Source organism: Ahaetulla prasina, chromosome 1, assembly GCF_028640845.1.
Source record: "Ahaetulla prasina isolate Xishuangbanna chromosome 1, ASM2864084v1, whole genome shotgun sequence".
Lineage (NCBI taxonomy): Eukaryota > Metazoa > Chordata > Lepidosauria > Squamata > Colubridae > Ahaetulla > Ahaetulla prasina.
Window position 1 is genome coordinate 254146748 of NC_080539.1, and position 25105 is coordinate 254171852.

Here is a 25105-nt window from a genome sequence, read left to right on the forward strand (position 1 = left end):
TCCCATAGTATAAGTCAGTGAATGTAAACTAACTTCTGGATTTACATCAGGTCACACAATAGTAAGGGTCAGTGTATGTAATCTGATTTCTTTCTGTGGTGTTATCTTTTCCATTTGTCTTCTTAATTACCACTTGATTTCCTGGAGGATGACATATACGTTCTCAGCCAGAGTGGGGTGGGGAGAGATCAAATGATGGACTCTGACAATTTCCAGAGACTGTCATTGGTGGGATGAGGTATCAGTAACAATTCAGGAATTTAGTCAGTGTGACCTCCATAACCATCCATGATGGCATATTTATGTTCTAACCACAAAAGGGCACAATATATATATGTCAGTGTTATGGGAAACAGATATTTACCATGTGCAGTTATACAAACAAGAGACCAAGACATCAAATATCATTAGCAAGTTTCCTACTAATTCTAGTATTTTAGTATATATGTTCCCTTCAACCTTATGCCACCAGACTTGAAATCTTGGGTTTAGAAAACTTAAAACTCCGCTGCCTTCGACAGGACCTATGTTTAACTCATTGAATCATCTATTGCAATGTTCTTCCTGTTGAGGATTACTTCAGCTTCAATCACAATACAAGAGCAAAACAATAGATTTAAACTTAATGTTAACTGCTTCAATCTTGATTGCAGAAAATATGACTTCAGTAACAGAGAATGCTTGGAACACACTACCAGACTCTGTGGTATCTACTCAAAATCCCCAAAGCTTCAGCCAAAAACTATCTACTATTGACCTCACCCCATTCCTAAGAGGTCTGTAAGGGGCGTGCATAAGAGCATCAATGTGCCTACTATTCCTGTCCTAATGTTCCCCTTGATTGTATCCAATTTCATATAGTTATTACATACTTATGATTATATTTATGCTTACATATGGTATAGTTATTTCATGCTTATGCTTATATATACTGTTGTGACAAAATAAAATAAATAAATAAAAAAATTTCACAGCGATCCTCAATCCTTCGATCGTAAAATAAAAAAATGCAAACTCTACGATTCACGCATGCCCATTCCGGTTTTCTAGCCCTGCCCTCCTCATTTATCAAGCAAACGATTGGTCCGGGCGTTTCCAGACGCCTAACGTCATTCGCACGCATGCGGATAAGTCCTTTTCTAGCTCCAGCTTTGGAGCTCCTCGTTCCCCGAGTCGTGATTTATTAACGGCGCAGTTCCGCCCCTTTACGCAAACGAATCCGTTCCCGTTTTTCGCCAGACGTAGCTTACTGCGCATGTCCGCAGGAGCGCTCGAAGGAAAAGAAGGAGGAGGGGGCGTAGAGGAAAGGGGACTGCGCGCGCGCCTACGGGCAGCAGGCTGGCCAACCGGCGAGCCCGAGCGGGTTTGAGAACGCGCATGCGCGCCCTACTTCCCGTGCTGGTGTTTCTTGTGACTGCTTGGGCCGACCGACCGACTACTTGGTTTCGCGGAGCGGCGGCTAAGGCGCGGCTACGGAAGGGACGGCGCTGGCGGGTAGGTGCTAAAGGTTGGAGGCGGCCAAGGAAGGAGCGTCGTCTCCTCTTTAGGGAGCGGCGGACGTGGAGCGGGGTCCTTCCTCGTCCGTGGGGCGAGGGCTCCGCGGGCCTAACGGCTCTCGGGCTCTTCTTCGGGATCCAAAGGCGCGAGAGGCGAGGGAGGTTCTCGCCCCCTTTCCCCCATACTTTTCCCCCTTCTTCCTTCCGCCGGTGCAACTTCTGCCTCGGCTAAGCAGCCACGCAGAAGATCCCGCCTCGCACTTCTTCTCTCGCGGCTTTCGCCGCTCTTTGTCACACCCCGAATGGGCTCCGACGCCTCTCCTGCTGCGGTGTCTGTGGCTGAGTTAGGAAGGTTCCCCGGCCCGCTCCGACTTTTACTGCTCCTCGTCGTCTTGTCCCACCGATGGAACCGGTGGATGGACAGGATAGTCCTCCAAACTTCCTGCCGGTCACCCTCCCCCGCCTCCTTTCGAGTTCGGCTTCAGAAACCTTGATCTTTACCGAGTGATCTGTTTCAAGGCGGCACCTCGAGGATCACTTACGGGGACTATTAAAGCGTGGAGGTCATAGTTGTAGGCTACGCCTCGAGGTGTGCAGGTATCTCGTAGGCAGGTAGGAAATCGGGTTCCTCCTTCAAGCTCTTCTGCGTTTTGTATTGGGAGTGTAGGATCACTCTTTATAAGAAAGAGATCTTGCAATATTAAGTAGAAGAAAAGACTTTGGATACTACTAGTCACTTTTATACTCCGTTTCGCTCACAGTCTGGAGCTGGAACTCAGTTTCAGTTTCTTCCCAAATGAAAGAAAAATGAACAGTGTTTATTACTTCTCTAGAGTTGTTTGAGAGCAGCTTTATTTTGGCTTCCTTAATCAAATATAGTGTAAGATCCCATGTTTTCATGTACGAAGTCTGCAATCAGGGAAATTTGTTGTAACAATTTCTTTACACAAAAAGTCATATTGGTAGTTGATAGAAAAAGACTTTCCTGTAGACCTTTTGCTTTAAAAAGCAGCTCAATAGTTGAAATTAGAACAGAATAGATATGCAAAAATATTTTAGAGGTAATTTTGATGTTGAAAACTGAAATCTCTAACTTAGTTCATATTCTATCAATTACTTTTTTCCTGTTTCCAAGTTACATGTTCTTGTGCACTACATGCCTGGTTAGTCTGTTATTTAGTCAACCTGGTCCCTACCGCCCACTAGTGGGCGTTCCAACTTTCATGGTGGGTGGTAGGGGTTTTGTCTGATACTGAAGCACTTTCCCTTTTTTCTAATTAATAGACTTTTAAAAAATTTTCATAGCATTATTTAAAAAACATTTTCATTAGGATTTCATAAAATTCCCTGTGACAATTTAAATTTCTGAAAATATATGATTTGTATCGCCCGTGCATAAGTTTAGTTCACGTTACGTAAGTGAAACTAAATGGCGCTATAGTGTGACCGCAAACAAAAGAGCCTCGTCCCAGAATAGTTCGCACATCTCCCCCCACACCACCCAGCTGTAACAGACAAACAGAGCTGGTAGCCGGCGCCCTCCCCAACCCAATCCACGATGTGCGAGAGGCACGCGCAGATGACAATACACGGTGCATTACTGTGGAACCGGTGGGCGATTAGAAAATTTTACTACTAACAGAGATACAAAAGTGGGCGGTAGGTATAAAAAGGTTGACTACCCTTGCTTTATACCATTGTTTTCTTCTCATGCTTTTTGCTTTAATCTCATATCCACTATCCCTTTTTTGAGTATCCCTTTTTTGGATTAATCTTTAGAGATTTTTCTGTAATTGCTTTTATTTGTGGTAAGATGGGTACTTTGACAACCTTCTTGGGCTATGCAGATTTTTATTCCCAGAAGTGGTTTTGATGGTCATGTTATTTGTTTTGCACTAATATCTTTTCATTTTTTTTATGAATTAAAATTGCCCACATATGTAAAAATTTCATACTGCTTTTGCACATTAGAAGATATATTAAATATATTTAAATAATATATTTAAATAATTTATATGCATGGTGTTTAGACCGAGACCAATACAATTTGTTTATAAAGGAGTTTTTTTTGGCTAGGAAAAGTAAAGGAATAGGTTATATTTGTATATACTTCCTAACTATCATCCAGTTGTTAGGCGGCCTTGGGTCATATAGCACAGAAGGCAGACAAGATAAGGACATTTGTCAGTAAGCTGATTTTTGTACTAAAAAGCCTATGTATGATGAGAAACTTGTTTTACTGCCAATAAGAAAGTGAATAGATAATAGCAGGTATTTAGACAATGACATGAGGCAGTGGAAGATTTTGGTAGCCATTTGTAAAAAAAAACAATTGTTAACAGTAGAAATAAAAACCTATTTTAGTTTGGGTCAAATATTTAAGTCAAGGAGTAGTTCATATGTAATGCAACCACCCATAACCTAATCAGTTTATTGTTAGAGAAAGTTGTTTTGGATTAACTAACCATCCTAGGTTGAATGAAATAGGAAGGATAAGTAACAAAGTGTTGATACTTCCCTGCTATTAAAGAGAGAATTGCCTAGAGTGGTTTCTCAAAAATGGGGCACCTGTAAGTTCTCCTTATCTCAGAGCTTTCTTCTTTTCATTCCCCACCCCTTTGTCCATTAGGGGCAGTTAGAACAATAGCAGATACATAATCTCCCTTTCTGTACCAGCCCTTATCATGTTATCAAGTTTTTGCTTTTTCCTTAAGCAGGAAGTGACAGTTTACCAGCTACTTTCCTGATAGCTGGCCTTCCTGCAAAGATGGCTGCTCTGCTGCTCATTTATCTGCCATCATATTCCTGGACTAAATATTTACCTCAGGGTAGCAACAAACCAGTTAGCTATATTATGTGAATACAGCCTAACTAACTTTTTGGGAGAAAAACGATACCTGCAATTTATTTTGAATGATAGTTACCTCTTCCAAAATTATGTGTTTAGATCCTTATAGTGATTAGGCTACCTGCATTAATCTGTTACTTAACACAAATTGTGGATAAGCTTTTAATAGTGATTGCTCTTAGGTAATTTTGTTGTTAGCTCTTGAGCCAGTTGGTAATGATGGATGGCTTTCCACCTAAAACAAGAGCAGGCATTCTGATACTTTTTCAGTATTTTATACTAAAGCTTCTATAAATTCAATTTAATTTAACTTGCTGGTCAATCACTTTAGTGATTTATCTCCTCCAAATTTAAGTGGCATCTGGTTTCCTTTTCCCCATTCTGAATAGCAACTTACAATTCAGAATTTGTATGATGCATTGAAGGATAAGCTGTATGATAATAAGCATCAATATTTTTTGCTCATCTACTGCAACATGTATTATAGAATGACAATGTTAAACACCTGGTTTAGTTGGACTTCAGAGTGTGAAATCTAATACAAAAAACAATATGGCATAATTTCAAGATAACTCATGTGAAAATAGGTGGTTTAGTGTCAGATACAATTGTTTATAATATCTGTCACAAGAATGAAATCTTGGTATGTTGGCACATTATATTAATTTTTATTCCATGAGGTTTTCAATTCCTTTATATCATCAGGTATAAATTCTTTTATACCATCAGGTTCTTCCTTTTAAGAAGATTAACTTGCCTTCTTGACTCTTAGTTTTTTCTTTCAAGCAACATATAAAATGAAAATGTAACTCTGTGTGTGTGTGTGTGTGAGAGAGAGAGAGAGAGAGAGAAATTCATCAATTCAAACAACAGTTTTAAAGAACATGAAGATTGGTGAATAATATTTCTACATAGCATCTGGGTATTCTGTTTCAGAATCATTAAAGAGATATGTATTACAATCTCCAAAAATTCTGTTTGTCACACTTCCTGGAACAAGCAAACTATTTTTTTTAATTAAATTTAATTTGTATGAGTGTAAAAGTGCCCATTGGGGAAGTAAGATCTTTAAAAGGCATTCCTGACATTCAACTGTCAGATTTCATCAGGAAGCTGTCCTGTACGCCCTTATGTATGTGCCTTGCAGGAAAAGGTTCAGATTAAGACAAAAAGTGTCTGCAGGGTAAAATACAATAGCTGAATGTGCAAAAGGATATTTAAAACTGGAAAAGAAGACAAGAAGAAAATTGAAAACTTTATTTTATCAAACTATTTAGACTTGAACAAGGCCATTTAGAGCAGGGGTGTCAAACTCGTGGCATCATGGTGGCATCACATGATGTATCAGGGCTTTTTTCCATTTCGCTAAACCGGGCATGGGCGTGGCCAGCATGTGATGCATCCGGCTGTGAATTTGACAGCCCTGATTTAGAGCAATGAATCTAATGCAGGAATCCAAATTAAAGGACCTCTAATAAAGGGGATCTAGTCTTTGCATGAACACATTTGGACTTTGAATACATCAGTGGTAGTCAACCTGGTCCCTACTGCCCACTAGTGGGCATTCCTGCTTTCATGGTGGGCGGTAAGGGTTTTGTCCGATACTGAAGCACTTTCCTTTTTTTAATTTAATTGACTTTTTAAAAAAATTTCATAGCATTATTTAAAAACATTTTCATTAGGTTTTCATAAAATTCCCCGTGACAATTTAAATATCTGAAAATATGCTATTTGTATCGCCCGTGCATAAGTTTAGTTCATGTTATGTAAGTGAAACTAAATGGCGCTATAGTGCAACTGCAAACAAAAGAGCTTGTCCCAGAACAGCTTGCGCATCTCCCCCCACACCACCCAGCTGTAACAGACAAGCAGAGCTGGTAGTCAGCGCCCCTCCCCCCAAACCCAATCCACGATGTGCAAGAGGCATGCGTGGACGATACACGGGGCATTACTGTGGAACCGGTGGGCGGTTAGAAAATTTTACTACTAACAGAGATACAAAAGTGGGCGGTAGGTATAAAAAGGTTGACTACCCCTGGAATACATTATTGAGTAATAGTTTATACCGCAACCCAGATTCAATCCTATTGTCAAAGTCTTCTAAAATGTATTAATATACTTTTTTCCTATAATTTAAGACCATTTCTCTATGTTCTGCACTCAGGAAAGATAATAACAGGTCTAGTCCTTGCTTTAAATATGTTAACTGGTGTGAACTGTGAAATAATTAAAAGAAGATAAGCATTTGAAATAACTGTTTGCTGTGGTTTAGGAACTAAAATAGGAGAATGGGCAGAGTATATGCTTCCCATCTCACTTCACATTGTTTTAAGAAACTCCCTATTTTATGTAGGAGAAAACTCTGTATCTTAAAGTTAACTTTAGTTTGGAATTAAGGCATTCCTTTGGAATTAATATTAATGTAATAAATCCAAACAATGTTATTCAAAAAAAAATGCTGAACTATGATATGAGAAGTAAAAATTTCAGAATCTATAAAGTATACTGATATTTCTGAAGTTTCAGATCTGGTATATGATTTAGTAACAAAGGCTGGAGTCACTTAGAAGTTATTCATGTACTAAATTACCAGGTTGTCTGAAGCTGATGGCTGATACAGCACAATTTTTTAGATACAATTAATCACATGTGTCAGGAAATTGTTATTTGCCTAACTAGATGGCCAGGCAATATATAAACTAACTATGTATGTTTGTATAAAGGCATGGTATTGCTTTAAGGCTGTGCTGCATCATGCAAGCATCCTGATTGGTTGAGCTCTGTAGCCAATGTATAAAAGGACTATTAAATTATAGCTTGTTGGGGAATTTACAGAGACACTACAGCATTGTAACCTGATGACATGCTGCAACTGTATATTTTGAGCTTTATGATCGTTGCTTGATCATGGCTAGTTACTGATTCCTCAAGATACTGTCTGTTGTAAATTGAACTGTGTTTTGCTGAACTGAAAGAAGACCTTGTTTGTTTTACAAGTCTATATTGGTAAGAAGACTGACTGACTTTATATGTGTATGACATGGAATTGTTTTTGGACTATGACTTGGCCTTTTCCCTAAAAGTAAAGGAATATCAAACCCCAGTTTGTCTGCAAGTGACTGTTATTATATACAACCAGTCTCAGTCTTTTTCATGCGTAGGGTACTCTGCTCAACAGTCCACAATCTTGGTTGTGAACCCAGATTACCCTTAACAACATGCCTAACTTCTAAATACCATTAACTGGTATAAAATGTTAAGTTTTCTGAGCACAATGGATAGGGGGGCTGTGATATAGCAAAAGTTAAAGTTTTCATATTTTGCTCTTAAGGTTGCAAAGGAGTCTTGGTTCTTTTTCTATTGAAAATAAAATACAGGTTAACAATAGTTTTTCCCAATAAAATATTATGAGCTGCTTCTCTCATTCATTAAAACACTCTTTTAAAATATATATATATATACACTAGATTATTAAGTGTTACAAGTGTACAGATGTTCATACAAAACATTTATTAACATAAGTAATAAAATCCAGCATTTTCTTTAGCTGTATATTAGGTATAAGTCCCATATTCTTACAAATAATTTTGCAAACCCTATGATTACTAATTAAGCAGAACTTTATAGGCATGGATAGGTTTGGATTTTTAGGAAAATTTTAAGGAGGTTCCTTTAATACGCCTATTTATATGGTTGTGTTCCAGTCTTCATATATGTTTGTGCTTTGAAATAGTGGGAAACTTTACCAAAATTATTCACCGGATTTTGAGGGCAGCAAAAGGGAAAAACAAACATCATAAAACAGCTTTACAATAGCTTTGGTCATTGTTTTTTCTTTGTAGCATCCAAAACCACCCAAGTTTGTTTTTACTGAAGTTTGTTCCTAAACTTTCAAATAGCTGCTGTGATTTCTTTGCACTTTTTTAAAGTAAAATTTATCTTAAATCCTTGTTTGGATTCTTCTATGCAAAGATTCTAGCTCATCTGTTCATGGGAATATCCCTTCAATCTGGATTCCTTCACAGCTGAATTTTTAAAAGTGTATTCCCTGGTTGCAAAATGGGCTTTCTACCTCTATTTATAATAGAGGTAGTTTTACATTAAATTCTATAAATTGCCTTTTCAGTTTTCAAATGCATCTGATTTATGGCATATTTCTCTTATCTAGGCATTCTTCCATTCCTTTCCTACTTTTCCATTTTCTTGTAGGAAAGAGCCTGTTCTAATTTCTACTTAGTAAATTGGGAGTACTGGATTTTCCATTTGAATTTTCTTTCCCTATTGGGCATATAGTACAGTAATCTGTCAGCCGCTGTGATATTTCACAATCGCTTTTATTATATCTAACACTTCTTGGATCTTTGAGCTATATGTCTTAGACTTTGGAGCTATGTGCAAGTATTGATTAGCATCATTTTAAAATACTCTTATCTCCTAGTAAAGGAAGTATTTCCACACCTGTTTATCAACTTTGTTTTAATTGTTTATATATGTATGCTTATATATCCAAAACAAACATGGAGGATGTGCAATATCTTTGATCTGTTTCCTAATTTGGGCCTTAGAACTGTCTAATTTCCTGGACTGGGAAGAAGATGATACTGAAACAGAGATTGATCAAGTCTATAGAATTTACATAACTTGCCAAATGAAGAAATTAATTTTGAAATTAAGGGATGTCTTTCTGCAATTTGTCATAAAAAAGACCATAGACCAAATTTTATAGCAGCATTTTTATACTAGATAGAGGTTTGATAATTCTAATTAGAATACTACACAAGAGAAAGGGTTTTTTTTGACAGACAACTCAGAAGAAACAAAAGGTTGGAAGGAGTGATTTCTATTTTTAAACACCACAGATTGAGACTAAACTATAGAAAGCAAGAAATATTTTGGTAAAAAAATTTAAAACTGGAAGAAGTATTAATGGACATATGACCAATCAAATGCCACAACAGTTACTAGTCTTTAAAAAGATACCATGATGGGCAGTACGGATATTAACATTTCTAAAACTCCCGGGAAATTGTAATGCAGTAGTTTCCCCACAGAAAGTGTCTGAGAAAAATGTTAAAAGTACATAAGGTAAATTACCAAAGATTTTTATCTATTTAATGAATAATTAGGAGCTTATTGGTATATGGAGATATAAAAATGGTGAGTCAAAAGAATACACTTATTTTTCTGAGAGGCATCTTTTTCAAGAATGATTATAATTTGGATTTCTGAGAGGTTTATAAAGTTCAGACATTATCAAAGACTTTCAGATTACGACCTAGAGGCTTTAACTTTTAAAAGGAAAATGGATCTTTGAGGTTGAGATTTGATAAGACGATGTTACAAAAAAAATGCTGGAAGATTGTAAGTTTGAGTTTGACCCTGTGGCTCCTGAGGACATGGACAGGTTGCTGGGTAGGTTGAACGCCACCACGTGTTTACTGGACCCGTGCCCCTCCTGGTTGGTACTGGCCACTCAGGAGGTGACACGAGGCTGGCTCCAGGAGATTACGAATGCTTCTTTGGTGGGAGGGGGTTTTTCCGGCCGCCTTGAAAGAGGCGGTGGTGAGGCCCCTCCTCAAGAAGCCTTCCCTGGACCCAGCTGTTTTAGGTAATTATCATCCAGTCTCCAACCTTCATTTCGCGGTGAAAGTTGTAGAGAGTGTGGTGGCATGTCAATTACCCCAGTACCTGGTTGAAACTGTCTATCTAGACCCGTTCCAGTCCGGCTTCCGGCCTGGATACAGCACTGAGACGGCTTTGGTCGCATTGGTTGATGATCTCTGAAGGGCCAGGGATAGGGGTTATTCCTCTGCCTTGGTCCTATTAGACCTCTCAGCGGCTTTTGATACCATCGACCATGGTATCCTGCTACACCGGTTGGAGGGATTGGGGGTGGGAGGCACCGTTTTTCGATGGTTCTCCTCCTATCTCTCCGATCGGTCGCAGACGGTGTTGACAGGGGGGCAGAGGTTGGCCCCGAGGCGTCTCACTTGTGGGGTGCCGCAGGTGTCGATTCTCTTGCCCCTTCTGTTCAACATCTATATAAAGCCGCTGGGTGAGATCATCAGTGGTTTTGGTGTGAGGTACCAGCTGTACGCTGATGACACCCAGCTGTACTTTTCCACCCCGGACCACCCCAACGGTTATCAAGTGTTGTCCCGGTGTCTGGAAGCCGACGGGTCTGGATGGGGAGAAACAGGCTCAAGCTCAATCCTCCAAGACAGAGTGGCTGTGGATGCCGGCATCCCGCATAGTCAGCTGCAGCCGGCTGACTGTTGGTGGCGAGTCATTGGCCCCGATGGAGAGGGTGCGCAACTTGGGCATTCTCCTGGATGAACGGCTGTCCTTTGAAGATCATCTGGCGGCCGTCTCCAGGAGAGCTTTTTACCAGGTTTGCCTGGTTCACCAGTTGCGCCCCTTTCTAGATCGGGATGCCCTATGCACGGTCACTCACGCTCTCGTGACGTCTCGCCTGGATTACTGCAATGCTCTACATGGGGCTCCCTTGAGGTGCACCCGAGGCTCCAGTTAGTTCAGAATGCGGCTGCGCTGGTGATAGAGGAGCCCTCGTGGCTCCCATGTGACACCTCTCCTGCGCAGACTGCACTGGCTACCTGTGGTCTTCCGGTGCGCTTCAAGGTTTTGGTGACTATCTTCAAAGCGCCCATGGCATAGGGCCGGATACTTACGGGACCGTCTGCTGCTACCGAATACCTCTCACCGACCCGTGCGCTCTCACAGAGAGGGACTCCTCAGGTGCCGTCGGCCAGACAGTGCCAGCTGGCGACACCCAGGGAAGGGCCTTCTGTGGGGCTCCCACCCTCTGGAACGAGCTTCCCCAGGACTTCGCCAACTTCCCGACCTCCGAACCTTTCGCCGCGAGCTTAAGACACATCTATTTATTTGCGCAGGACTGGACTAGATTTTAAATTCAAATTGGTTTTAATGGGGATTTTATTATTTTTATTATTATTTTTATTTTAATTATTCGACCAATTATAATAAGTTTTTTAATGGATGTTTTATTTGTATTTATATGTATGTTTTTATCTGGTTGTGAACCGCCCTGAGTCCCTAGGGAGATAGGTCGGTATAAAAATATGAAAAATAAAATAAATAAAATAAATAAAAAGTTGAGGGAAATTTTTTAGAATAATAATAAAGGCACAAAAGTAAGGGTGGTTCAGTATACAAATGAAGCTTTTGTAAGAAGATATCTTACATTATGTAATAGTGAATTTAAAAAGAAAAGGCAAGAAAAATGATTTTGGATGAGATAAAAGGAATTTTAAAATCTCCAGGGAATGTCAAATATTACTCACCAAATTAAGCTTCTGTACCGGCAATTATATTAACAGTGAGAGATATGGAAATAAAGATGGATTATGCAAAACAAAAATTTGAATTTGCAACCAAATAAACTTGGAAGATGGTTGGGAGTTAAAATTAAAAAACGAATTATAAATTAAAGGCATTTGTGGATTATTTAGTCTAATTTTAGAAGATCCACTAAAGGGAGTAGAAATATTAATGGGTAGATTAAAGGTCTTAGGTATTTTAGCAGATTTTAAGAATAATCAGAAGACAAAGAGGTTAAACAAGAAAATGAAATTAGAACAAATATAACTGATGGAAAAAACTGATTTTTAGATTGAGAAAAAAGATTGGATACTACTATGGCAAATATGAATTGTATGTTATTTCAAAATAATTATGTTAAGAGACTGGAGGAGATTAAGAACAACATGTTAAGATGGAAGAAATTAAAATGGTCACTGTGGGGAGAATATCTGTGATAAAAACGAATATTTTGCCAAGATTGATGTTTTCGTTCAGATTCAAACCAATACCTGGTTTGAATGATGTACCTTTAAACAGTAAAAATACATCTAAATATATTTGCAAGGGGGAAAAATCAGGGATTAAATATAAAGTGTTACAAGATGAAAAGGACAGAGGAAGATTGGGTTTGAAATTGTATTTTGCTGCTTGTATGGTCTGGATTAAAGAATGCATGCTGTTGAGAAAAAAAAAAGACTTTTGGAGTTAGAAGATTATCACCTGGGGTTTAGATAGCATGGGTATTTATAGTACAATGAAGTTTAAAGTTAATATGGATTTCAAAAATCATTTTATTATTGAGAACATTTGAGAATATGGAATAGATATAAACACATGTTGTAACCCAAACCCCCCTTAGGGATGTAAGCTTCATAAGCCTGTAATAGAAGAGGAACAACAGGCAAGGACAAATGGTTGATGTATCAAGAATTATTGGAAAACCATCAGGGGGAATTTAAAATTAAATCAAGGGAACAATTAATAGCAGAAGGATGTACCGGTAGTTGTCGATGGGGTTCCCATTTACAGAAGGGTTCATCAGAAGAATTCAAACCAGCAAAAAGATTTATGATATGAAGTGAAGTAGGAATTTGAAGTATAGTTGTGTATTGATGAAGAATATGTAATTGCTAAAATACACTTTTGTTGAAATTTGAAACAAAAGAACAGGTTGATAAAATCAACATGGAATTTTAGTTATATATAAATGGGTCAATGGGAAAGTCTTTAAAATGTCAAAATTTACATTATTATGATCTTAAAGGAATTTTTATTGAATAATGTATTGTTAGTATATGATATCAGAGAAATTATCTAGAATGTATAAAGATATTTCAAAAGTAGGTTGCCAATGTAAACAATACAAGGAGACATTTTATCATGTTTGGTAGATATGTAATTGAAATATATATTTCAATATAGAGGATTTTAAAGATTAATATTCAATCAAAACCAAAACTTGTTTTTAGAATTAATGGATAAACAGGAAAAAAAACCATGGAAGATCATTTCAATTATGATTATTGTGAAGAGATGATTAAATGCATAGTAATGAAAAAGTTCAACACTATTCATTATGGAGGAATGGTCTTGCTGAGATCATTTAACTTATTTGATTAGAGAGAAGAAACTACAGTTACTGCTGAATAGAAACCCCTTATAGATATTTTGTATAATTTTTTTAAAAAGATGAACTTGTGATTTATATCTTTGATGTTTACATGTAATCCTCCACTTATGACTGGTCACTTAGCAGCTGTGCGAAGTTATGGTGGACCTCCTTGGGGGCACTTATAACCCAGTTCTAACGTTCCAACGCCTTTCTCTCTCCCACAGTCACATGATCACATTTCAGACCGTTGGCAAGTGCCCTACATTTACAGCCACTTGCAATATCTTGCACTCACATGACCACATATTACAGTATTTTGCTGAAAACCAGCCTTTAATGTACTAAGTTTTTTTTTTAAAAAAAACCAACCAATAGCAGACCAAATGTTTGCTTAATGCTTGTGGTGGTCACTTTATGATCATGGCATTTGCTTAATGACCACCACAGAACAGGGCAAATAGAATATTGTGCTGTAACTTTACAGAGATTAAAATATATTTGTACTTACAACTGCTATGAAAAATATCAGAAGACACTTGCATTTTTTCCCTTTTTTTTCTATTTTCCTTCAACTTTTTTTCCCTTGCACTTTTAGCTTTCTGCTCAGTTTTTTTTCTTTTCTTCTTTAGGCAGTTAGGAAATTTATTTTTAACTCATTTTTAAGGTTTAATAAAATTATATAAAATATAGAACAACTGAAGATAGAATTTTAGAAATGATGTCTTTAATTTTTATTTCTTTTTTCACATGTTTCCCTTTTAGTAATTTCAATTTAAAAGGGATTTCAATCAATTGGTAACCACCACAAGCTGTTAGTTAAAGTTTATAGCAGAGTCAAGTTTCCAGCAGTTCATCAAACCAAAAGATTGGCCCTCAGGAGCATACCTCCGATGATCGCGCAGCTCAGCTGGGCATGGGGGGCAGGGATTTTTGCTACCAGTTCTCTGAACCACCTGCTGCCATTGCTACCAGATCAGGTGATCCTCTTTTAAAACTAGAAGACACTCTGGTTGAGAACATTACTAAATCAGCAAAGCATTTACTTGGATTTCATGGTTTATGCTGATACTTTTTTGCCTTATGTTGTATTTTAAGCGCTTTATTTGTATTTTATTTCAAAAATATTTGTGAATGCATAGAAAGGATTATTACTGACACTGACTCTGTGCTTGATGCAGTGGAAAATGATAAACGCGGGCATATGAAACTGACTAGAATTGCAGTAATAACAAGGCTCAGCAATGAAATTGCATTCATTCTGCTCTCCTCCTTTGTAGTTCACTGCCTTTTGGCTTCTGCCATGTAAATTGCTAGGTTTTCAGAAAATGTTCTATTACTCTACATGTACTATTTAATCATCTCTGCCAGCAGAAGTAGCTGCTGTTCTTAATGAATAATTTACAAGATTGATCACTCACATTTCTCAGTAATACAGTGTCAGACATATAGAATGACAACATGCAATGTTGTCTAGCTCTAACATCTACTGTGATTGATCTCCAGTATAAGTTGTAAGTGATGCTTTTATCATTTATATTGTATATGTACATTATTTTCATAGTGATATTTGGTTCAGATTGATGCTTGCCTTTGGATGCAAATATGGCTTTACATTGTTTTAATTTTGAATCCAACAAGAGCTTGATTTCTAAGTCTTCCAGAACTGTAGAGAAAGTTGAACCATGATTATATTTAAATGTGATTTATAGACACCGAAGGAAAAAGGTGCTTGGGTTTCTAACAAATTCACAGAGTTTTAAAAGAGGATCACCTGATGTGGTAGTGATGGCAGCAGGTCATCGGAGAACTAGTAGCAAACCCCCCCACCCCGCTCAGCTGAGCCGCAGGATCATCAGAGGTTGTTTTTTTTTTTTACTTTTAAAAGCATTTTTTCTTCAGCCGAAAAAATGCTTTTAAAAGTAAAAAAAAAAAGCCTCTGATGATCGTGCGGCTCAGCTGGGATCATCAGAACCTTTTAAAAGCATTTTTTCTACAACCTCTTCGGCCAAAGAGGTTGTAGAAAAAATGCTTTTAAAACTTTTTTTAAAAAACCAGTTGGTCACGCCCACCCAGTCACATTACCCCCCCCAAGCCACGCCCACAGAACTGGTAGTAACAAATTTTACATTTCACCACAGCTCTTTAGCTGTTAAAGCCAGCTGGGTGACTTTGGGGCAGTCATGCTTTCTCAACCCAAATCATGTCATAAAATTGTTGTTGTAGGGAAAATAGGAGGAAGGTGTGTTGGATGTGTTAGTCACCTTGAGTTATTTGTAGAAATAAAGGCACTATACAAATAAATAAAAAATATAAGGCCCCTAATATATTTGGTTGTCAAACCTAGAAGAACAAGACAAGAAGGCAGATTGCAGCGGAGAAAGAAAGTTTGTGAACTCTTTAGAATTATCCATATTTCAGTATTGTTACTTACAATATCTGAATTTTATCTAAGGCTTGTTAATAGATGAAGAAATTCTGGTTAAAAAGCACGAAAAAACAATGTATCGTGATTAAAAAAAACAACTATTAAGCCAATATTAGTTGTATGTTACGTGTTTCCAAAACAGTAGTTTTAAGATTTAGTAATTGGTAGATCCCTTCTTTTAGCATTACAAATAGTCTTCAACTTATGACTATAATTAAGCCTGCAATTATGGTCCCAAATCACAACAGTGATTTGTGTGACAACCTGTGACCACCCCTCGATTTTACAAACTTTCTATGTGGTGGTCATAGTCTGCTGCTTAACACTGCTGTTAAGCAAATTCCATGGTTATTAATCAAGGCCATTGTTCTCTATGGGCATTGGGCATTTTTGCCAGAAACCGTAAATGCGGATCAGTTACCAAGAGCCCAAAAATGCAGTCATGTGACTGTGGAGGGGAGGGGCACAATATTTTCTCCCACACATTATCACTTTTGACCCATTCCTCTTTGAAAAATTGCTTCAACTTGCATATCTTTTTGCTCTTTGCATGAACTGTTTGCTTTAGGATATTCTACAACATTTCACCTGTTAAGGATAGGACTTTGACTCGACCTTTCCAAAACTCAGTATTTATTCTGTTCTCTCAATATTTAAGTTTATTGTGTTATATATTATATATGTTCTGACCTTTTTCTGTAGAATTAGTAAGTTCAGAATTCATGTAAGCCATCTAGATCCTGAATCTGCAAAGCACTTCCAAATGATGATAATCCTACCATCATGTGTCATAATTGGGATGAGCTTTTGTTGAAACGCAGTGGTTTTTTTTCCAAATACAGCATTTCTCATTAATGCCAACAACTTGCACATTTGTTTCAACTGTTCTCAAAGCATTATTCATAACCTACTGTTTAGCCAAGTAAGCTTGACAGAATCCTTGACTAGTCCCATGAATGTTCTCTTTTCAGTTTTTCCTGACATAAGACATTATAAAAATGATCTGTATATCCTTTGCTGTAACAGTGAAGTTCCATTACTTAGTAGCCTGCAAGCCCCTTTTCTTTATTCATGTAGTATTATATAACTTTCTTTTAAGGTAATGTTTTTGGATGACTATTTCTGGGAAGAGTAGCAATGGTGTTCCATTTTTGCACTCTACTGGACCATGAATTGATGAAAGCCAACATCTTTGTCAGTAATTTTATAGTCTTTTTGGGGCTCATATCTGCAACTACTATTTTGATCAGGATATGAGTCATTTCCACAATTTTTACTGTGGGGGTTAAAAATAGCTGGTTTTGTTCTGGAGAGGGGAACACCAAATCTGATCTTATTAATATTTTATCCAACTCACTCTCTTAAATGAGTTGATTATCTAGGTGTTTCTAACAGAGGCAGGTCATACTGGCTCCATTAGTTCAATAAAAATAATAAACTCTTTGGGTTGTTTGTTTTGCTAAAATCTCCTCATTAATAAGACTTAAATGAATCTCTGATCATATTGTACTTCATGATACTAAAGAAATATGGATAATTCTAAAAGATTCACAGACTTCCTTATTTTTATATCACCTCTTGATTTTATACTTCTGGATAATCCGATTAGAGAAAAAAGAAGAGTTTATAACTGAAAATATAGTATGGCAAATGTGGAGAGTACTTGCAGAGAGAATATGGAAGTGTATATAAGGGAAGCAAATTAAAGAAGTATATTATTTTCATCTGCTTCAAAAGTAAGTTGATTTAACAATGAATTTATGTTTCAAGATGTGTTATGGAATTCCTAACCAACAAGGTTTTAGTCTTTCTTTGAATAGGTAGTTTGGAAGTGTTTAGCCAATGTTTTCTGCCTGCTAATAGAAGAAATAAGTTACTTTTTCTTTCCATTCCCTACTGGACATTCCTTACACCTGCTTTGGGTGACAGCCTCAACTTTTTAAAATGGATTTTTTACCATAGAGAGAAAGAAAGAGGGGAAATGCTGATGAGTAATATTGTATAATTGCTTAATATTTTTCAGTCCAACATGTGAAAAGTGAGTGATTTGAAGTTTAATAAGTTCTTCCATTTATGTTAGATGTAATCTTTAAGTATTAGTTTTATTAACATTAATCTTATCCAAATTAAAGATAATTATGGGATGTTTGAGGGTTGAATACAAAATGTGCCATATCTCACAAAGTCAGAATTATTCCAGATGTGTAGCTATAGAAACCAAATCACACAAAGAGTGTTATTCATAAATCATTCTTTCATTTAAAAATGTTACAAATAAAAATATTTTCTTTCTTTTTTCTAGATAAAGAGAAGAGTTCCAGATGTCAAATTTTTTAAATGATGTGAAGACTATTAAAGCAAATATGAATAAAGACTAATATATGTGATAGACCTGTGACAGTGAATCAATCTGGAGCAAACAAAATGTTGTAGGACATAAGTGTGGAAGAAGACTGCATTTTTGTTTTCTGTCAATTGTTTTATTTTTATGACAACCTTTGAAAATTGTGAGGCTCCCAGTCTGGATTTACTGTGTGTACAATTGATGCACCTTTAAAGAAGCAAAACGTACTTTCTATTTTAAAAAGTAAAAATTATATTTATAAAGGGTTTAAGAAGACTAAAACAGGACCAATCCTCCAGTTTGCTCCTCACAATTCCTCTTGAACGAAAAGGATTTTCAGCTCAGCCATCTACCAGCTGTTACTAGGATTTAGTATTCAAAAGAAAAATAAATGCAAGCAACTGCCACTCAGTCCTAGTTCCTGATGAAATCAGGGGGGCAGGGTTCCCTGGGAGAAAAGAGCATTCTGGATGCAGAAAAACATGTGTTCTAGACTAGCTTATTTACTAATAATGTAACTATCCCCAAACATCACCCACAATGCATTGTTTTATCTTGAAGACAGATTAGAAAGGAAAAACTGCCTCGAAAATTATTGTGCAATTTCTGAAAATAATATGAAGTAATAATACGTGAAAAACTATTGGGAGCTTATATCTAGTACATCATTTTTCTTGGAATTTTTCTTCAATCCATCTTGTCGTCTTGCACTAAAAATTCCAGTCCAGCTGCAGTTTTCTGCCTTATTGAACTATTTTTTCACCTTCAGAAGATGATATTCTCCAGAAGCTACACAGCAACTACTTTTTCCAGAATTTAATTTTACATGGTTTTTTTTTTCAAAAGGAATCTTGGGATTAGGTTTATTATTCTCCTGATTGGATCCTGTTCTGTTCATTTAATAATTCTACCCAGATTTATTCTTTTTTGTCAATGCCATCTTGATTTATAATTGTGAATAAGATCTGGCTCTTAACAGATAACTTTGAGAACTTGGATACTCTTAAGCTTTTCCCTGATTTGTTGTTTTGTTTTGTATTTTGAGAAAGCTTCTTTCCCTAATTTTCTTATCCTTCTTGACTCCCGTTGGGCCTGGGCTATGCTGCAGGGCAGATCACCCACCAGAGCTCCATCATGCCAGCAGCATCTGGAAAGAGATTCAAACCTAGCAAGTATGTCCCAGTATCAGCTGCTGCAATCTTCTTAGTAGGAGCCACCACTCTCTTCTTCGCTTTTACGTGAGTCAGTAATATCTATTACTGGGATCTGCAATGGAATGGACTGGGGAACAATGATGCGATATTGGTATCTTTGTTTTTGAGCATCCATTACAAGAGTATATAAAAATCAGAGGTGTGTTCTGTTCCGTTAACTTTGCAGAAGTAGAGTTAGGATTGAAGCAGAATAAAAGAAGATAAAGTTTATGTAAGAGAAATTGATGTTGAAATGTATGTCAGTATAGCAGAGTGATGGCACGCGAATTCACATGCGGCCCCGTGCATGCATGCGCGGCCCCCGCATGAGCCCCCCGCACGTGTCCTGTGCATGTGTGCCCTTCCCCCGCATGCGCAGCAGTGACCTAATGGCCAGCTGGTGGGAGGTGCGCACACATGCGCAGCAGAGCTGAATTGGGGCAACTGCTCACGTGCCTACAAAGAGGGCAGTGTGTGCCACCTGTGGCAGGTGTGCCATATGTTCGCCATCACGGGTATAGCATAAAATCTTCCTTTTGGTAGTAAGGGATGAAAGAGTCCGGTTTTGATAATAGTGCTAAGGTGGCTTTATGTTTGATTTGTGGTTTTAGGCAATGCAGAATGGTGATGATCTTTGCCAAAAGTCAGCAACACATGGTACAAATCTTTATCTGCAACTTCTGGTAGGAAAACTGCTGTCCTAACAACAAGAAATTTGTTAGGATAATAATTAGAGTTTTAATTAGAATTTTACAAGCACACTTATCCGTAAAATTTAACTGAAGATTGTAAATAGTGAAAAGGAGCCCATTTTATTCTAAAATGTGCTAAGTATGATAAACGTGTGAGATAAACACAGTGGTATTGTATATAATTCAGGAATACAGGAAATATTTTCATTTTATTTGGAACAAAATTGCTGCTGGATTTAATAGTATGCAAAACTGCTGCAAATGTGATCCTTTTAAGTTTTTGTCTTTGATTATTATTTATTAATATCAGGATTTTTTTCTTTAAATTAAATAATGGCTGACATAATTAAAAGAATAACTCTGTACTCTTTTCTGTGAATTTAATTAAACAATATGGTGACATTTTTAATCTTAACTTTATTTTTAGTCATACAAGATGGGGGCAATTTCAGATTTACAGCTAGACTTATTTATCCATCTCTTATGTAAACAGGCTGTGTATTCTTTTGGATTCAAAGGAAAAAGATTTGGAATATACATAAGACCTCCTTTAAATCATGCACATCTTTTGGGAAGTTACTATTGCAGTAACTTTGTGAATCCAAGGAGGATGGATGAGACACTGCCTCTCTAACAAATTATGTTACATGATAGCTAGATATATACTGCTTGTTGGCATAGTGCATACACTGAAGAAAAGCTTTACTAATAGCAAGTGGTTTCACTAGTTTTACAGGCTATGGCTGCCTCACCCATGCTGCCCTATGATAATGCTGTTGCACCTCATCATCCATATTAGTATGCCTAGCAGGTTCTATCTTCATGTGTATTTTAAGTTTTAGAATAAGCAATCTACAAACTTGAACAAATATAAAATGTTTATATTATTCTAAACACAAGAAAAGGGGAAAAATTTACAAAAGAGAAAAATGAACTTGATAGGAAAAGCTAAAGAACAAATGTATAGGCTCACCAAAAATTTAAAAATGTATGTGACTTGTCAAATATATTTTAAAAGCTGCTTTCAAAGCTTAAAAAACAACATTGAAGTCATTAAATAAATTTTTAAAATGAGATATATATGTATTTAAAAATAGAACATAAAAATAAAGCAATACTTGTATAATTTAACATCAAATTATATTATTTGACATTGTAATTAAATTTTTAGAGGTATTTGTTAAAATACTGTTCAGTTTCTGCTTTGATGTAAATATCTTTCCAGGTAGCTCCTCTTCTGTGTATTCAAAAGGTGTGTGTGTGTGTGTAAACGCTTATATCAGATTGTACCCTACGAAGTATGAATGTTTAATTTTGAAATTGCAAAATATGAATTAACCCAATACTGCAAACATGCTGCAGCATTGGCACATAATGAATGGTTTAATCATATCCAATGGCTGCTGAGAATGTGCAGGCTAAATGTTTTTAGATTAGTCCATCTATGGTATGTTACTCCTCTGATCTAAATTGTTGGTTCTTTAGGTTTCGCTATCAACTCCCATCTTATCTTTGCCTTTTCCTGGGCAAGTGAGCAGAGTTACAAACAAGGAATTGCACTATAATTACTCACTGTTTCAATTTTCTAAGAAAACTTATGTAGGAGCCTAGGTATTATTTATTATTTATTTATTTATTTATTTATTTATTTACATTTATATCCCGCCCTTCTCCAAAGACTCAGGGCGGCTTACAGTGTATAAGGCAATAGTCTCATTCTATTTGTATATTTTTACAAAGTCAACTTATTGCCCCCCCAACAATCTGGGTCCTCATTTTTCCTACCTTATAAAGGATGGAAGGTCAACCTTGGGCCGGGCTTGAACCTGCAGTAATTGCAGGCTGCTGTGTTTTAATAACAGGCTTCTACAGCCTGAGCTACCACGGCCCCTAAGGTAGACTCTAAGGACATGCTTGGAATGAACTGGCATGTTGCAAAGCACCTTTGTTTCCAATTTTAAAATTAAAATCTTTATTTTTAGGCATAGTGATAAGAATGGACTCATTAGAAGAAAAACTCAAAAAATTCTTAAATTCTTTTTGTTCTGTGGAGAATTGTCTTTTCTACATATAAGTGCAGCCTGATTAGAATAATTCATGGAGCCTTGCATTCAGCGTAAGAGCCAGCAAGCTACATGGAATGAGGGTGCTGTCCTTCAGTTTGTTCTTCCAGGGATTATGTAATCCTTTTAAAAAAGGTGTATACATTAGCAATTACAATAGATTGCCAGTATTGGATGGTCTAATCTTGTATAAAATCTGGTACCGGACTCAGTAAATCTGGTAATTGTGGATTAAAGACATTATGTGCTATTATACACAAAACTTTTAAAATACATCCTTTATGGTGTGTTCTGAACTTCTACTTCCATTTGTAGGGCAGGCTCTGCAGTCATTCTGTACACTGCCCTGCCCCAGACACCATCTTGTCTCCAATGCTATTTAATTTCTATATGAAGCTGTTGGCTGTCATTGCTGGGTAATTTGAAGCAAAGTATACCAGGATGCTAATGATATCTAGCCCTATTTCTTAATGACATCAGAATGACTTAAACTGGTATTAAAAGCAACAGATCGGATGAGAGTTCATCTGAAATTAAATTTTAGGATCAAAGTGTTATAGGGAATGGTTCATAGGCCTGGAATTAGGGGCTAGCTCTGAATGGCATGGGTGGGTATTTGAATTAACAGCAGGAAAGGTTTTTCAAATGTGGCTTGAGTGTGCCTGCTTTGAAGAAGCTACATGTTCTTCTGGTTTCACTTAATAGGCAAGAATAATACACTACTGTGTGAACGCAAGAAAAACAATGATTGTTTAAATACATTCAGAGAGATACAGCAAGCATGCCCATGCCATATCCAAAGTACCTTTCTTATCTTCAGTAAATCTGAGGCAATTGTTGAATAATTGTACATCCTTTGATAATATAGTACTTCTGAAGAAGAATTTGCAATCTAGAATTTCCCTGGCTCTATCTTTATTGCTGGAGGCATAAGAACACTTATTACTAGCTGGCTAGGAACACTTATTACCATCTGGGTTGCTAATACTTCAACTGTACCTATTCCTTGATTGGGACAACACAGTTCATGCTGTGGTAACTAAAGTACAGTAATCCTCTTAATGACAGTAATTGGGATTTGCAATTCTGTCACTAAATGACACACAGTCACAAAACTCAATATTATATAACTACATCCATGATGGCAGTTGCAGCAGTTCCAGTTGCTGTTGTTAAGCAGTCTTTGCATGCTTGTTAGATGTAACATCACAGGATCCATTTGCAACCTCCTTTTGGCTTCCCTATTGACTTTGCTCATTGGAAACCAGCAGTAAAAGTCACATATGGCAATCCCATGACCATAAGATGCTATAACTTATAATTGCATGCAGGTTTGCTGAAATCATTATCACGTGGTGGTAGATATGCTGCAGCTACAAGAACCTGTAGTAAGTCCTTTTCAGCACTGTTAAATAGTGAATGTGGGATCATTAAACAAGGACTACCTGTAACATGCTATATGCATCTTTAGGATGGATTACAAGTAGTAATTGGATACCCTAAGGTATCCAATTTGACTAATGTATACATATTAAACCTATACTGAAATATGCCATTTTTCTCTAGTGTCAGTCTTAGGATAATTTGTACTGGTATATCATATCCTAAACAATTTGGAACTATTTATTTGTTTGGAAGTATCCATTCATTAATTTCTGTAATCTACAAGAGGGAGGGAGGGAGGGAGACCTGCATGTTGATCAAGTGATTATAGGGGAGCATTGCATTGGCTGTAACTTCAGGTATGGGTTGTAAGTCCCTTCGTTCAATGCCATTGTAATTTTGAATGGTTGCTGAAGAAATAGTCATAAATTGAGGACTAGCTGTGCTCTTGATTTCATATATTCTCCTGTGCGCTGCTTAGAGAGTCCAAGCAATGGGTGATAACCTTGTCTGATCGGCCAGAGAAAGAGTTGTAATTTGTTTAGTCACACTTCCTCCTTCCTATTTAGCTTCATTTTGTTAACTCAGTCGGCCTAGAGAGACTTCTGTTATTTGAGCTCCATTGCTTGGACTTCTTTCAGCAGAGTTTCAGAGAAAGTAAATATTATAAAAGCTTCGTAGCTGCTTTACAAGCGGTTTTTGGCACCATGCCTGGCCACGTGCTCATCAGCTGAGCATCAGCGGCAGCAAAATTCCCTTTTGGAAGGACTGCAGGGCACATGGAGCCGTTGGCTTGATCGCTCCAGAGGCAGTTTCTGTGAGTTGAGGTGCCAGATTGGCGCGTGGAGAGCCGTGGTGTCGGCTCTGCACTCTTGGGCTTGGCCACAGATCCGTGGTGTCGGATTGCAGCTTCCCTGGGCTAGCTGTGGTAATCAGCGCTGAAAAACCTTGGTGTAGGCTTTGTGCCATTTTGGATTCCCCCCCACCCGCACAGCCTTACTTTATTCCTGCTTTCAAGCTGTAATGTCAGCTTGGCGTGGCTACAGCCCTCAACTGTCCTCCGTACTAGTGTTTTTAATCACCAGGGAGATAATTACAAAACAATTGGCAGCAATTATCGGAGGTTTTCAAACAAGTTTTTTTCTGCTGAAATATAACCACCTTGTGAATTTCAAAATGGTGTGTTGCACTTGCTCTCCTTCTTGCACCTGTGCCTCTTCCTCCCTCAGGCATCAAGCCTCAGAGGCTCAGTTACAAAAAAAAGCAGAAATCAACTAGATCCCAGCCTTCTGTACAAGCCTTCACTTCATCTGCATCTGATAAGGATGCCATGAGGTAACAACATGCCTTAGAAAAACAATTTGACAAGGCCCAAAAAAGGGCGGAGGCTGGCAAGGAATCTTCTATTCCTGTCTGCAGCAGGGAAGCAACTGATCCTTTAGACAAGGACATTTTGATCCAGGAGCCCCAACCACACCAGTTTGGCTGGTCTCCTTCTGATTCTACTGCCAGGCAGGAGCTTCAGGCAGCAAGCATGGATCCTCCTTTGGGGGTAACCAACCCAGAACCAGGGCCCTCTCACCACCATAGGGCGTCTAGTGCTTCTGCCACTTTCACTCCTAGCACAGTGGGGCTCTGCCCAGAGGAAGGCCAAGATTCTGCACTGTCACAACACCTGTGTTATATGATTGCCCAAACTATCACAAAG

General features: G+C 37.5%; 1 protein-coding gene across 4 annotated transcripts in view; it reads left to right on the plus strand.

The window, feature by feature from the left end:
* Positions 1-1292: 1292 nt before the first annotated feature.
* Positions 1293-25105, plus strand: part of ZDHHC5 (zinc finger DHHC-type palmitoyltransferase 5) — a 66028-nt gene continuing 42215 nt past the window's right edge. Inside the window, exons 1-3 of one of the 4 annotated variants that reach the window (XM_058196902.1) lie at positions 1293-1494; positions 18025-19304; positions 19871-19942. In XM_058196902.1, the coding sequence (XP_058052885.1) occupies positions 19201-19304; positions 19871-19942 (176 nt within the window). In that variant the 5' untranslated portion in view covers positions 1293-1494; positions 18025-19200. The other 3 variants (XM_058196912.1, XM_058196921.1, XM_058196929.1) reach the window with 3 other exon arrangements.